Source organism: Delphinus delphis, chromosome 14, assembly GCF_949987515.2.
Source record: "Delphinus delphis chromosome 14, mDelDel1.2, whole genome shotgun sequence".
NCBI classification, from domain to species: domain Eukaryota; kingdom Metazoa; phylum Chordata; class Mammalia; order Artiodactyla; family Delphinidae; genus Delphinus; species Delphinus delphis.
The window spans coordinates 81,705,669-81,722,446 of record NC_082696.1 but is presented as its reverse complement, the minus strand read 5'-3'; the positions used below and the strand labels follow the sequence as shown (position 1 = coordinate 81,722,446).

The 16,778-nt window shown below is 38.2% G+C and overlaps 1 protein-coding gene across 1 annotated transcript in view; it reads left to right on the top strand.

Moving 5' to 3' along the window:
* The window catches only part of COL19A1 (collagen type XIX alpha 1 chain), a 351,475-nt gene that overhangs the window by 186,127 nt on the left and 148,570 nt on the right, over window positions 1–16,778 (top strand). The window contains exon 14 of the mRNA XM_060030452.1: window positions 11,079–11,132. Within this exon, the coding sequence (XP_059886435.1) occupies window positions 11,079–11,132 (54 nt within the window). The remainder of the gene's footprint in view (window positions 1–11,078; window positions 11,133–16,778) is intronic.

Below are 16,778 nucleotides of genomic sequence, written 5' to 3'. Positions count from 1 at the left end.
ATTAAACTGAAGAAGAAAATAATGCACAGATTATGCAAAGATGTCATGTGCACAAAGATACTTAAATATGATTCTCTAACTAGAAAAATGGTATAAATCTGTAAAACATCAAATAGTGGTCAAAGATTTAAATAAGTTCCATAATGGAGATGATGTCAAAAATGGTAGATGATTAATTGTTTTTAATTTGAGCCTTCACAGACTTTAGGATTTTTTTCTTTATTGAAATATAACATATATACAGAAAAGTATGTATCACAAGATGTAGTTCAAAGGAGTTTTTACAAATTGAATATATCCACTTTACCAACAAATAGATCAAGAATCAGAGCAATTGAACACAACCATGATACCAAAATCCAGATCAAGAATCAGAACAAACTCTCCTGGTTTTTTGATTCTGTATTACAATAAGAGTAGATGATTAATTCTTCAATGAACTATAAGGCAGTTTTACTCTTAGACATCAGAGAGTGGAATGATCAGTTTAGATGAGAAATACAGACAAAATTGAAAGTCCACCAATGTGGTATTTAAGTCCAAGGCCAAGTTTTGAAAATAAATATAATTACATGTAGACCAGAAACCTTTTGCTACCACTATCACTGCTCAGTGTTATTCTATCTCCATTTAGTTCCTTATGATCCAACTTTGTAAGTACTTATTGAGTCTCTTCTGTAAGTGTGGTAAAGGATAGAAAAAAAATGATTCTTTGTTCTCTAGAACTCATAATCAACTGAGAGGATGAGTAAAGCACACACATATGGCATTTACAAGGTCAGAGTAGGAAGGAATTACGGGAAGGGTTCTGACACAAATGCTGGGCTCTACCCAAGTTTAATTTGAAGAGCATCAGCCTAGGTATATCTACAATTTTTATGCTAAGTGGAAGGTTAATCCATTGTTTGACTTTACTAAATGCAAGGAGTAGTTAGCTGGAGAATTGTAAATAATGTATCATCCCCAAATTTTAATTTCTTATTTCTGGGAAAAAATATTTTTCCACAGTTGGTTGACCTGTGTTTTACTAATGACAATATTGATATCATTTTTCTTTGTAAATGTCAAGTAGTAATATTCAATAAAGTCAGATCAAAAATATTCTGAATATTAATGTAATATAGCTAGGATTAAAACCTGGTCATGGATAATTCAAATAGTGAATAATCCATTGGAGATTAAGAATAATCCTACTTTTTTATCAAATTCCTTTCTGGGCCCCAGACTTAGCAAAGGTAAGGGGTGGGGGAGGATTATTCAGAATCATGACCGTACAGGAGGCATATTAGTGGGTTTATGTGTGTGAGTGTATCATGTCTTACTTTTGGACTTTTCACACAAAAGGTTCTCATAAATTTTTTTTGAATCCATCAAATACATTCCAAATCAAGTTTAATATTTTTGTCTTATGTACACTTTTGCCATATAATTTCGCAAACTAGTAAAGAGAATGGAATTTTGATTACATGTGGCTCAGAATTAATTGTACTCCCTTGATGAATGTTTGGTGTGTGTATGTTTTAGTAGCTCATGTTTAAAAACACTGAAAGAGCTGTCAACATTTGGATGGATATCAAAAATATTATGTATAAGTTTGACTATTCATGAAATGAAAATAGTTTCCTAAGGGCAAAGAGAAAGAGTTTAATCTGGAGCCAAGATTTTGTCAATCTTATTAAAAAGGACACAACTCCCTGTAATTACCTTGTAATTAATATTTGGTACATTTGGATTGTAAAATTTGTTTTTCTTATACACATTAGGAATTTACCATCCTAAAGTTGGCCTAATTAGCCAATTTCCTTGGTTATATACCATTTGGCAGGTGCTTTTGGTAAAAATAAACAGAACTGATCACCTTTTTCATTCCCTGGTTTTTATTCCTGTGTAAATCATAAAACATAGGTTCTACATGCCCCTATAACAAAGTGTTCCAAAAATAGGTAAAAGAAATTAATAAATAAATATATTTTATGAATATTTTTTGGAGAAAGACTCAGAAAGATTTGGGGAACACTGAGGATGGGTGATACATCCAGGATTTTTTGTACTAACGCTTTTTTAAAATTACTTATAGTGATTTACACTAAATTCTGACAATTTTAATCAAAGGAAAGCTATCTGAGTGAAAAATTAAAGTATATCTATAACCTTTTTATTTATTCTAAATAAAATTAGATGGTGAACTTAATGTTATGACATTTATGAAAATTTAGTTTCTATGAAAAACCAAAAAATGTATACATAATAAATAATTATAGGTCATCACAAACACACCTGATGTTTTAGTTTAAAGGTAGTCATGACTTTTAAAGGAAATAGTCACAGTATAAAAAAGAATCCTAATTTTCTAAAATTAGATAATAAAAGAATGTTTATCCTGGAATGATATGTTTGAATAGATTTCTCATATTCCAAAGCATTTAAGGCATTTAATATATAATAGGTTGACCATACATATATATTTTAACATCTTTATTGGAGTATAATTGCTTACAATGGTGTGTTAATTTCTGCTTTATAACAAAGTGAATATGGTATACATATACATATATCCGCATATCTCTTCCCTCTTGCATCTCCTTCCCTCCCACCCTCCCTATCCTACCCCTCTAGGTGGTCACAAAGCACCGAGCTGATCTCCCTGTGCTATGCAGCTGCTTCCCATCAGCTATCTATTTTACATTTGGTAGTGTATATAAGTCCATGCCACTCACTCACTTTGTCCCAGCTTACCTTCCCCCTCCCCATATCCTCAAGTCCATTCTCTAGTAGGTCTGCATCTTTATTCCCGTCTTGCCCCTAGGTTCTTCATGACCTTTTTTTTTTTTTTTTAGATTCCATATATATACGTGTTAGCATACGGTATTTGTTTTTCTCTTTCTGACTTACTTCACTCTGTATGACAGACTCTAGCTCCATCCACCTCACTACAAATAACTCAATTTCATTTCTTTTTATGGCTGAGTAATATTCCACTGTATATAGGTGCCACAACTTCTTTATCCATTCATCTGTCGATGGACACTTAGGTTGCTTCCATGTCCTGGCTATTAATAGAGCTGCAATGAACACTGTGATACATGACTCTTTTTGAATTATGGTTTTCTCAGGGTATATGCCCAGTAGTGGGATTGCTTGGTCATATGGTAGTTCTATTTTTAGCTTTTTAAGGAACCTCCATACGGTTCTACATAGTGGCTGTATCAATTTACATTCCCACCAACAGTGCAAGAGGGTTCCCTTTTCTCCACACCCTCTCCAGCATTTATTGTTTGCAGATTTTTTGATAATGGCCATTCTGACTGGTGTGAGATGATATCTCATTGTAGTTTTGATTTGCATTTCTCTAATGATTAATTATGTTGAGCATTCTTTCATGTGTTTGTTGGCAATCTGTATATCTTCTTTGGAGAAACGTCTATTTAGGTCTTCTGCCCATTTTTGGACTGGGTTGTTTGTTTTTTTGTTATTGAGCTGCATGAGCTGCTTGTAAATTTTGCAGATTAATCCTTTGTCAGTTGCTTCATTTGCAAATATTTTCTCCCATTCTGAGGATTGTCTTTTGGCCTTGTTTATGGTTTCCTTTGCTGTGCAAAAGCTTTGAAGTTTCATTAGGTCCCATTTGTTTATTTTTGTTTTTATTTCCATTCATCTAGAAGATGGGTCAAAAAGGATCTTGCTGTGATTTATATCATGGAGTGTTCTGCCTATGTTTTCCTCTAAGAGTTTTATAATGTCTGGCCTTACATTTAGGTCTTTAATCCATTTTGAGTTTACTTTTGTGTATGGTGTTAGGTAGTGTTCTAATTTCATTCTTTTACATGTAGCTGTCCAGTTTTCCCAGCACCACTTATCAAAGAGGCTGTATTTTCTCCACTATATATTCTTGTCTCCTTTATCAAAGATAAGGTGACCATATGTGCGTGGGTTTATCTCTGGGCTTTCTATCCTGTTCCATTGATCTATATGTCTGTTTTTGTGCCAGTACCATACTGTCTTGATTACTGTAGCTTTGTAGTATAGTCTGAAGTCCAGGAGCCTCATTCCTCCAGCTCCATTTTTCTTTCTCAAGATTGCTTTGGCTATTTGGGGTCTTTTGTGTTTCCATACAAATTTGAAACTTTTTGTTCTAGTTCTGTGAAAAATGCCAGTGGAATTTTTTTTTTTTTTTTTGCGGTACATGGGCCTCTCACTGTTGTGGCCTCTTCCGTTGCGGAGCACAGGCTCCGGACGCGCAGGCTCAGCAGCCATGGCTCACAGGCCCAGCCGCTTCGTGGCATGGGGGATCTTCCTGGACCTGGACACGAACCCATGTCCCCTGCATCAGCAGGCAGACTCAACAACTGCGCCACCAGGGAAGGCCGCCAGTGGTAGTTTGATAGGGATTGCATTGAATCTGTAGATTGCTTTGGGTAGTATAGTCATTTTCACAATGTTGATTCTTCCAATCCAAGAACATAGTATATATCTCCATCTATTTGTATCATCTTTAATTTCTTTCATCAGTGTCTTATAATTTTCTGCATACAGGTCTTTTGTCTCCTTAGGTAGGTTTATTCCTAGATATTTTATTCTTTTTGTTGCATTGGTAAATGGGAATGTTTTCTTGATTTCACTTTCAGATATTTCATCATTAATGTATAGGAATGCCAGAGATTTCTGTGCATTAATTTTGTATCCTGCTACCTTACCAAATTCATTGATTAGCTCTAGTAGTTTTCTGGGAGCATCTTTAGGATTCTCTATGTATAGTATCATGTCATCTGTAAACAGGGACAGCTTTACTTCTTCTTTTCCTATTTGGATTCCTTTTATTTCTTTTTCTTCTCTGACTGCTGTGGCTAAAACTTCCAAAACTATGTTGAATAAAAGTGGTCTTGTTCTTGATCTTAGAGGAAATGGTTTCAGTTTTTCACCATTGAGAATGATGTTGGCTGTGGGTTTGTCATATATGACCTTTATTATGTTGAGGTAAGTTCCCTCTATGCCTACTTTCTGGAAGGTTTTTATCATAAATGGGTGTTGAATTTTGTCGAAAACTTTCTCTGCCTCTATTGAGATGATCATATGGTTTTTATTCTTCAATTTATTAATATGCTGTATCACATTGATTGATTTGCATATATTGAAGAATCCCTGCACTCCTGGAATAAACCCCAGTTTATCATGGTGTATGATCCATTTAATGTGCCGTGGGATTCTGTTTGCTAGTATTTTGTGGAGGATTTTTGCATCTATGTTCATCAGTGATATTGGCCTGTAGTGTTCTTTCTTTGTGACATCTTTTTCTGCTTTTGGTTTCAGGGTGATGGTGGCCTCGTAGAATGAGTTTGGGAGTGTTTTTCATTTCTAATTCTATTGATTTGAGTCTTTTCCCTTTTTTCTTGGTGAGTCTGGCTGATGGTTTATAATTTTGTTTATCTTCTCAAAGAACCAGTTTTTATTTTTATTGATCTTTGCTATAGTTTCCTTCATTTCTTTTTCATTTATTTCTGATCTGATCTTTATGATTTCTTTCCTTCTGCCAACTTTGGGATTTTTTTGTTCTTCTTTCTCTAATTGCTTTAGGGGTAAGGTTAGGTGGTTTATTTGAGATGTTTCTTGTTTCTTCAGGTAGGATTATATTGCTATAAACTTCCCTCTTAGAACTGCTTTTGCTGCATCCCATAGGTTTTGGGTCGTCGTGTTTTCACTGTCATTTGTTTCCAGGTATTTTTTGATTTCCTCTTAGATTTCTTCAGTGATCTCTTGGTTAGTAAGTAGTTTATTGTTTAGCTTCCATGTGTTTGTGTTTTTTACAGATTTTTTCCTGTAATTGATATGTAGTCTCATAATGTTGTGATTGGAAAAGATAATTGATACAATTTCTATTTCCTTAAATTTACCAAGGCTTGATTTGTCACCCAAGATATGATCTATCCTGGAGAATGTTCCATGAGCACTTGAGAAGAAAGACAATTCTGTTGTGTTTGGATGGACTGTCCTATAAATATCAAGTCCATCTTGTTTAATGTCATTTAAAGCTTGTGTTTCCTTATTTATTTTCATAGTGGATGATCTGTCCATTGGTGAACATAGGGTGTTAAAGTCTCCTACTATGATTGTATTACTGTCGATTTCCCCTTTTGTGGCTGTTAGTATTTGCCTTATATATTGAGGTGCTCCTGTATTGGGTGCATAAATATTTACAATTTTTATATCTTCTTCTTGGATTGATCCCTTGATCATTATGTAGTGTCCTTCTTTGTCTCTTCTAATAGTCTTTGTTTTAAAGTCTATTTTTGTCTGATATGAGAATTGCTACTCCAGCTTTCTTTTGATTTCCATTTGCATGGAATATCTTTTCCCATCCCCTTACTTTCAGTCTGTATGTGTCCCTAGGTCTGAAGTGGGTCTCTTGTAGACAGCATATATACGGGTCTTGTTTTTGTATCCATTCAGCCAGTCTATGTCTTTTGGTTGGAGCATTTAATCCATTTACATTTTAGGTAATTATCGATATGTATGTTCCTATTACCATTTTCTTAATTGTTTTGGGTTTGTTGTTGTAGGTCTTTTCCTTCTCTTGTGTTTCCTGCCTAGACAAGTTCCTTTAGCATTTCTTTTAAAGCTGGTTTGGTGGTGCTGAATTCTCTTAGCTTTTGCTTGTCTGTAAAGGTTTTAATTTCTCCATCAAATCTGAATGAGATCCTTGCTGGGTAGAGTAATCTTGGTTATAGGTTTTTCCCCTTCATCACTTTAAATATTTCCTGCCACTCCCTTCTGGCTTGCAGAGTTTCTGCTGAAAGATCAACTGTTAACCTTATGGGGATTCCCTTGTATGTTGTTTTTCCCTTGCTGCTTTTTATATTTGTTCTTTGTATTTAATTGTTGATAGTTTGATTAATATGTGTCTTGGTGTGTTTCTCCTTGGATTTATCCTGTATGGGATTCTCTGTGCTTCCTGAACTTGATTAACCATTTCCTTTCCCACATTAAGGAAGTTTTCAACTATAATCTCTTCAAATATTTTCTCAGTCCCTTTCTTTTTCTCTTCTTCTTCTGGGACCCCTATAATTCGAATGTTGGTGCCTTTATTGTTGTCCCAGATGTCTCTGAGACTGTCCTCAATTCTTTTCATTCTTTTTTCTTTACTCTGCTCTGCAATAGTTATTTCCACTATTTTATCTTCCAGGTCACTTATCCATTCTTCTGCCTCAGTTATTCTGCTATTGATCCCTTCTAGAGAATTTTTAATTTCATTTATTGTGTTTTTCATCACTGTTTGTTTGCTGTTTTGTTCTTCTAGGTCCTTGTTAAACGTTTCTTGTATTTTCTCCATTCTATTTCCAAGATTTTGCATCATCTTTACTATCATTATTCTGAATTCTTTTTCAGGTAGACTGCCTATTTCCTCTTCCTTTGTTAGGTCTGGTTTTTACCTTACTTTTTTTTTTTTTTTTTTTTTTTTTTTTTTTACCTTACTTCTTCATCTGCTGTGTGTTTCTCTGTCTTCTCATTTTTGCCTAGCTTACTGTGTTTGGGGTCTCCTTTTCAACAGGCTGCAGGTTCCTTGTTCCCATTGTTTTTGGTGTCTGCCCCCAGTGGCTAAGGTTGTTTCAGTGGGTTGTGTAGGCTTCCTGGTGGAGGGGACTAGTGCCTGTGTTCTGGTGGATGAAGCTGGATCTTGTCTTTCTCGTGGGCAGGTCCACATCTGGTGGTGTGTTTTGGGGTGTCTGTGGCCTTATTATGATTTTAGACAGCCTCTCTGCTAAAGGGTGGGGTGTGTTCCTGTCTTGTTAGTTGTTTGGCTTAGGGTGTCCAGCACTGTAGCGAGCTGGCCATTGAGTGGAGCAGGGTCTTGGCATTGAGATGGAGATATCTGGGAGATTTTCACTGTTTGATATTACGTGGAGCTGGGAGGTCTCTTGTGGACCAGTGTCCTGAAGTTGGCTCTCTGACCTCAGAGGCACAGGCCTGACACCTGGCTGGAGTACCAAGAGCCTGTCATCCACACGGCTTAGAATAAAAGAGAGAAAAAAAAGAAAGAGAGAAAGAAGAAGATAAAATAAAATAAAGTTATTAAAATAAAAAAATAATTATTAAAAAAAATTTCAAGTAATTAAAAACAAAAGAAAGAAGAGTGCAACCAAAGCAAAAAACAAATCCACCAATGATAACAAGCACTAAAAAAGGAAAAGAAAACAAAAAAGGACAGACAGAACCCTAGGACAAATGGTAAAAGAAAAGCTATACAGACAAAATCACACACAGAAGCATACACATACACACTCACAAAAAGAGAAAAAGGGAAATATATATATCTTTGCTTCCAAAGTCCATCTCCTCAATTTGGGATGATTTGTTGTCTATTCAGGTATTCCACAGATGCAGGTACATCAAGTTGATTGCGGAGATTTAGTCCGCTGTTCCTGAGGCTGCTGGGAGAGATTTCCCTTTCTCTTCTTTGTTCCCACAGCTCCCGGGGCTCAGCTTTGGATTTGCAGCCCCGCCTCTGCGTGTAGGTCGCTGGAGGGCGTCTGTTTTTCGCTCAGACAGGACGGGGTTAAAGAGCCGCTGATTCGGGGAGGGAGGGGCGCGGAGTGCGGGGCGAGCCTGCGGCGTCAGAGGCGGCGTGACATTGCACCAGCCTGAGGCGCCTGTGCGTTCTCCCGGGGAAGTTGTCCCTGGATCCCAGGACCCTGGCAGTGGCGGGCTGCACAGGCTCCCAGGAGGGGATGTGTGGAACGTGACCTGTGCTCGCACACAGGCTTCTTGGTGGCGGCAGCAGCAGCCTTAGCGTCTCCCGCCCGTCTCTGGGGTCCGCGCTTTTAGCTGCGGCTCGCGCCCGTCTCTGGAGCTCCTTTAAGCAGCGCTCTTAATCCCCTCTCCTCGCGCACCGGGAAACAAAGAGGGAAGAAAAAGCCTCTTGCCTCTTTGGCAGGTCCAGACTTTTCCCGGACCCCCTCCCCGCAAGCCGTGGCGCACTAACCCCCTTCAGGCTGTGTTCACACCGCCAACCCCAGTCCTCTCCCTGCGCTCCGACCAAAGCCCGAGCCTCAGCTCCCAGCCCCGCCCGCCCTGGCGGGTGAGCAGACAAGCCTCTCGGGCTGGTGAGTGCCGGTCAGCCCCGATCCTCTGTGCGGGAATCTCCCCGCTTTGCCCTCCACACCCCTGTTGCTGCGCTCTCCTCCGTGGCTCCGAAGCTTCCCCCTCCACCATCCACAGTCTCCGCCCACGAAGGGACTCTTAGTGTGTGGAAACCTTTCCTCCTTCACGGCTCCCTCCCACTGGTGCAGGTCCCGTCCCTACCCTTTTGTCTCTGTTTTTTCTTTTTTCTTGTCCCTACCCAGGTACGTGGGGGATTTCTTGCCTTTGGGGAGGTCTGAGGTCTTCTGCCAGCGTTCAGTAGGTGTTCTGTAGGAGTTGTTCCACATGTAGATGTATTTCTGATGTATCTGTGGGGAGGAGGGTGATCTCCATGTCTTACTCTTCCGCCATCTTGAACCATACATATTTTTAAAACCCTTTGAACAGTACTGGCTTACCAAAACCTTTTTTTTTTCTTTTTTTTTTACAGTGAATTGATTTCCCATTATGATTTTTTTTTCACTCAGACATTAACAGGCACCTAGAGTTGAATAAGACACTGATTCTACCTGTTATCCTTAGAGCCTGGTGAATCATTACCTGAATAATCTTTTAAGTAGACTTATGATAAGTACTTTAAAGAACAAGTATAAGGCACCCTACGACTGATGAAACAAGGCATTCATCTCTTCATGTGGACAACCAGAGGAGGTCAGGCTGGGTTTTCGGGTTTGGCTGTGCTGTGTAGGATGGAGGGGTCCACCATGTCTAGTGTCACGAAGGAGGCTCTCATAGATGATCAAGCAAGAAGGGTGATGGAGCAGAAGGTTGAAGGGAGATAATAAATGGATCCAAATCTCTTGTGGAGCTACAGCAATTGGACTTGGTGACTGGATGTGAAAGAGAAGTGAGAGAGGCAGGTATGGAGGACGAGTTATAGATTCCTGGCAGGAGCCCTAGCAGGATGGTGCGTGGGTTTACAGAGTTGGGGGGTGCTGGAAGAGGACCCAGTTTTGGTGGGAGGGTCCTAGATGTGGTGTCAGTGTGCTAAATTCAAATGCTGGTGAGAGAGCGGAGTGGGCGTGTTAGGCAGGCAGTTGGATGTGTGGACCTGCAACCCAGAGATAAACTGAGTTATAAATCTTGGCATCATTGGCCTGGAGAATCCAAAGCCCATGGTATATGAGACCATGGTGGGAGAGTGTAGACTGGGAAGAAAACGGGCCTAAACACTCACACTGAAAGGTTGAGTAGGGAAGGAGGAAGCAGCAGGGGAGACTAAGACGCTTTCAGAGAGGTAACAACTAGCAATCAATGCCAGAGACTTTAAAATCAGCCGTGTCATCATTTTGCTTTTCATGCTGAGTGAGAATTCCTGTGTAATAGTAACTGTCTGTGAGAACCAGGGGATTGACTTTCGGATTCGTGCACCTGGGATTTCCTGGGCCTCCTGTATAACTGAAAAAAAACAAAGGTTATTTTTTCTACCACTTGACAATGTTATGAGAAAGTATTAAATAATGTCTATGATGCTAAAAATTAAATGTTAGGAGTAGGTGAATGTTGAAGCCAACGTCGTAACTAGGTGTTCTCTCAGTGGATAGTCACAGAGCCACTCTCAACCAAAAATGCCATTGCATTTATAGAGTTTAAGTATATGAAGCAGCATTTTTTTCTGCCTGCAAATATTGTTACCATTTATTGATGGCAGTTTGATAAAACATGGTTCCAGTCATATGGGAGTCGCCACTGGGGGTGAACACTGCGCCTCCCACGTGGTTAGGAATCACCTTTCTTTTCTTTTCTGGTGTTAACTCCAAAGATAAACCAGTCAAAGGACAATTCAGCATTATTAATGTATTAGGTAGGCTAGGCTAGGCTTGGAAGAGTTCGAATCACTTTAAAAGTTGTCTATAATCAATAAAATAGGTATTAATTTTCACAACGTTCTTTGCAAGGCAGGTATACTTGAAACAATCTATTAATAGGTGTTGTTTTCCTCCTAGGGCTCCCTGGGGATCCAAGGCCCCCAAGGTCCACCTGGGAAAGAGGGTCAGAGGGTAAGTAGACACAGAACAACTGGCAGGCATTACTAACTCAGGGGTTACTTGTTTCTGAACACTTATAAAAATAAAATCAAAATCCAGCAAGCAGATGGGCTTGAGGAAAATATCAACTACCTGAAAGCCGAAATTTGAGATTTTGACAGCGCTTTTACAATCCAGAAAATTCTATATATTTTCCAGATTGTGGAATGTGGAAATATAATTTGGGTGAAATGAATTAACCATAATTTGATCTGGAGCACGTTGGTCCTCTTTTGGGGTTTTTGAGTTAAGCTCATCTTTGCAGAGTTAAGTTTGATGGGTTCTATTTGTGGAGTTCTAGCCTGTTCATGAATCCTGTAAAGACTGTGGATATTAACTACATTCCTTAGCCAAATTAAATTGTTGACATTAGTGACTCTTTGTAGTTACTCTCCTGCCTTTGAGATAAAGTATGTAATATGTGGATACATTGTACTTGCCTGGGAGTATAGCAATCACCTTCCAGGGCAGTTAGGCTTAGTGGCTCCCCCTAAAAGGAACCCCTGCAGTGACAGATAACTGGTCAGCTCTGCATGAACACTTTCTGCAAGGGGGCACCCCATTCTTGTCGCTAATTGTTATTAACTGTTTTCAAATCATGTTGAAGTCTCCAGACATTTTATGTGTGCTTTCTTATAGGAGTAGTATTTTGAACTTCTGTTACCTTACGGATAAGAGTTGTGTAACTCACAGAGCATAGATGACTTGCCTGAAGTCATAGAACTACTAAAAAGTCGAGCCAGAACTTGAATTTGGGGCTTCTGGCTTTGGATACCATGTTCTCTTTTACTGTCTCAGTCTATTAACCCCAAATCTCTTTTCAGTCATTTAAATTTATCATTCCCAGTTCTGCCCACTGGACTAGATGATGTCTAAGTTTTCTCAGTTAGAACATTTCTGTGTCCAGTTTTTATTCCCAGTGGCTATTTCAGTGAACATAAAAGGGCTTAATAAGTTTTGATGGCTAAGAAAATAAAAGGGAAAATGTTGTGAATAATAGCTAACATTTATCAGCTGCCTACAATGTGCTAAATGATTCATATTTCATTTATTTCTCACAATAGCTCTGGGAAGTAAGTTCTACTGTAGCCCTCACAGAGAAAACTGGGTTCGAACACTTTGCTAGAAAGTGGACTCTGCTGGTATTTTAAAATTATTTACAAAGTAGTCACATTTGGGTTCTAGTCTCAACACCTGTGTGTACAATTGTAGTTTCCCCTTTTAGCTCTCCAGCCCCTCTCTATCCAAGAGTTCATTAATCCACCTGATCAATGTTTTAAATAGCCTTGGGGAAACATAGACGATTACTTCCCTAGATCTATGGTTTTGAGGCTGCCTTAAGCGTTTTCACCCACTGGGGGCAGAGGACTAGATGAAATGATCATGTGAAGTTAATTTCCAAGCTTCTTATTCTATTTTCTCACAGTAATGACCAAGATGTCTGTTGTATCTAGGACCATGTTTCTGAATTAATTTCGGTCTGCAGCATCCAGGGAACATTTTCCTTCTAGTAACTACCCCTTCCTGGAAACTGAGTGATAAATTATACTCCCTAGTTAATATCCAAAATACATAAGGAACTCATGCAACTCAATAGCAAAAAAAACCCCAATAACCCCATTTAAAAATGGGCAAAGGACCTGAATAGACACTTCTCAAAAGAAGACATACACATGGACAACAGGTATATGAAAAGGTAGCTAATGATCAAGGAAATGCAAATCAAAACCACAGTGAGCCGTCACCTCAAACCAGCTAGAATGGCTAGTATCAGAAAGACAAGAGATAAGAAGTGTTGGCCAGGGTGTGGGGAATAGGGAACCCTCGTGCACTGTTGGTGGGAATGTAAACTGGTACAGCCAGTGTGGAAAAGAGTATGGAGGTTCCTCCAGAAAAGTAGAAATAGAACTACCTTACGACCCAGCACTCCCACTTCTGGGTGTATATCTAAAGGGAGGAAGTCAGTATTTCGAAGAGATATGCGTACTCCCATGATATGGAGACAAACTAAAGGTCTATTGACAGATGAATGGATAAAGAAAATGTGATTACACACACACACACACACACACACACACACACACAGTGGAATATTATTCAGCCTTAATAAAGAAGTAGGTCTTGCCACTTGCGATAACATGGAGGAACCTGGAGGACTTTATGCTACATGAAAGAAGCCAGACACAGAAAGACAAATACGCCTTTGCATGTGGAATCTGAGAATGTAAAATCCATAGAAACAGAGTAGACTGGTGGTCACTGGGGGCTGAGGGGAGAAGGGGGTAAGAGAAGATGTCAGTCAAGGGATACGAATTTTAGTTATACAAGATGGATAAGTTCTGGGGACTTAATGTACAGCAATGAGACTGTAGTTAATATTGTGTCGTATACTTGAAATTGGCTAAAAGGGTAGATCTTAAGTGTTTTCATGACAAAAAACAGTAACTGTGAGGGGATGGATATGTTAATTAGCTTGATTGTGGTGATTTTCAAAATGCATAAGTATATCACATCAAGTTGTATACCTTAAATATATAAAATTTTAATTGTCAACAATAACTCAGTAAAGTACAACGATAAATAGGTTTTTAATTTCAACTCCAGTAAAAAACCCTAGGTGGTTTGAGATGGAAATTATGGAGTGAGGTGGGCGAAGCTAGACAGTATGTCTGAATTCTTCCCCCTGTGGCAGAGCTTTTTTTTATTTTTAATTTTGTGTGGTAAGAACATTTAACATGGATCATCTCTCTTAACGAATTTTAAGCATACAAGGAAATTGTACTTCTGACTTGTACTGACATGTGGTCAATTCAAGGTGCCTCCTCCTTTATTTTAAAGAAAACTTCTTCCCAGTCAGATCTTCATCCATCCTGCGATTGTGCATTGCCTTTCTTTATCACAGAGTAGGAATTGACCCTTGTGATTGTTAAATTTCATCTTCTGGATTTTAGTTTCTAATACCATTCTATTGTGTTTTTTTCCAGTGATATAGCTCCCAGATTTACATCACCTTAAATTTTGATAAGCCTACCCGTTGAGTCTTCATTCATATCACTAATAAATCCTGAGCAGAACAGGGCCTGAAAACTCTAACAACAGCAAAGCTGCCATCTTGTCTACCATTGATATTCATGTGACATGATACAAGTCATGTACAAATACATTCAGACTCTCCCTCCTTCCAACCCACATTTCTTAATTTGGCTTGTAAGATAATTATGAGAGTCTTTGTCAGACTAGCTGAAATAAAAAATATTCAGATGAGGCTCTTTGAAAATAGTAATGCTTCAACTTGAAATTGTACCCTAGCGAAGCTTACATTTCAGAAGAAGGTGAGTTAAAGAATAAATTAAACTTATGTAGTCTTCATGACAGTTTTGGAGGAACGTATTCAAATTGTAAAGTTCAACCACTATATTATGCAAATTTACTCCATTTATAAATATGTATAGTTCAGATAATTTTATATTACTTTTACTGTAACTTATCAACAAGTAACAGTGTCAGAAACTAAGGAATGTAATAGAGTTTTGTAGATAATGTAAGGCAAGGTTTATCAATATTACTGCTCTTTCACAAATGCCATATTTATAGAGGAGAGCATTTAGATCAGGTATGATTGATATTATACACATTTACAAATGATTATTTCCAAATGTACTCAGGGATTTATTCTGCTTTTTCAGCTACTTAAAAGTGAAGCAGATTGAAGGAAAAAGCATTCTTACATATTTACATTTAGACCCATCTTAGTGGCACCATTTCTTCTCTGCTCAAGAGTTAGGCAGCACTCACCTCTTTTGGACATGCAAAGTACATGCGTGTGCATGTGTGTGTGTGCATACACACAGACAGACACACACACACTGAAAGCTAAGACCCGTCATTTTTCACTTCACTGAACTTTGCAATAGAAAACAACAGAAAAATCTAGGAATTTAAAATTCTTTTCTATTGACCCATTGTCAAGAAAACGCATATTTTGATTACATGTGTCTGATCAGGAATGAATTGACTATCGCTAAGTTTACTGAAATGAAATATAAAATATGTGCAAGTTTATGCACCTTACTCCTAGGCATAATGTCTTTAAGGAAAGTAGAAGAAATCATTGATTTATTGGTTTTCCTCAATGATTAGAGACTATCCTGTATTCTACTAATATCTCTCAATTATGGTGAGTTTCAAACATAATTGTCACATGTAAGCATACCAAACATTATAGAAAATGTTAATAATACTACTAATAATACCACTGTTATTTTATTAAGGCTTAAATAAATATGATAAATATAAAAATTTTTTCTCTTTAACCCTTTGGGAAGAGTTTTCTATAAGCACGATAAAAACATTATTTTTTACCAAGTACCACACCAAAATTCTGTTTGAAATTTTCATTAGTTGACTTTCTTCTCTTTATTGTCTTGTAAGCTACTAAATTTTAGATAAGTGTTCATTTAATAAAACATAGTAGTAGTATGATTCTTGTACTGAAAAGCTGCTGTTAACCATAACAGTGTTTGGTGGTGATATATATCTGAGATTTGTGGCCTTTTTTTTTCTTAACCTCCTTATTTGAATCTCTTATATGCCATTGCTTTTTCCGTTTGTTATCTTTTTGAAGTCCTACAAGTGAAACATTTGGCTGGCATATTTTGGGATCTCACATCCTTTATAGATTAACACAATTTTAAAAATTCAGCTAATGTTGAATATTGACCCTGAGCCGCAGGTGAGAGTGTGTCAGGGAGCAGTAAGGGAAAGCAGCATGGGGACCACCTGCCTGGACACCAAGGGGCTGTCCAGCCCATGGTGGCAGAGAAAGACCAGCAGGGGGACTGGGATACTGCAGGGCCAGGAAGTCAACAGAAGGGCGTTTCAAGATGCATGGAGGGTTCAACAGCATTAAAATTTGGAAAAAATTTGGGGGAGAGATACTGGATAAAAGGAGAGGTGGCTGGAATTGGTACCAGCTGAGAGAGAAGTTTTAGTTGAATAAATAAATGGGAGAGCATTAGACACAAAAATTGCAAGAAAAGATGTGGGGGAATTAGGGGGTGAATTGTGAGGAAGGAGAGGCAGCAGTGGGGAATCGGGGAAAAAGAGAAGGACGGGAATTGGATGTGAGCCCAGGAAGGTGTCTTGATGAAAAGTGGAATATTTCAGACGGCTGAGCATGTTCGTGGAAGTTTACATGAGACATCTCAAAAGAACTGGCATTTATAAAAATCCCCTCTAAGATGTAGATTCCTTATAGGATTTCCTAATATTCCTAATACCCAAAACATAAAAAATAAGTATCATTTTAATGTAACCTTGGATTTCTCCTTTATAGTCACATTAAAGTGCATGTCTGAACAATCTCAAGGCCTTTGTTAAAGTCCCTCTGGGTCTCTGAAAGAGCATTTATTGGTGAATCAGCTAGCGACTGCCCCGACCAGAAGTTTGTTCGGCTGGACCAAGATGACACCACACTCTTGCATTCTTTGTTGCTGGATCCTCATTTTGATCCTGAATAGAAATTTTATGTTTTAAATGCCTTACAAGCCACCCCATGTCTTTTATTTTAATTAATTTTTATTGGCGTACAGTTGCTTTACAATGTTGTGTTAGTTTCTA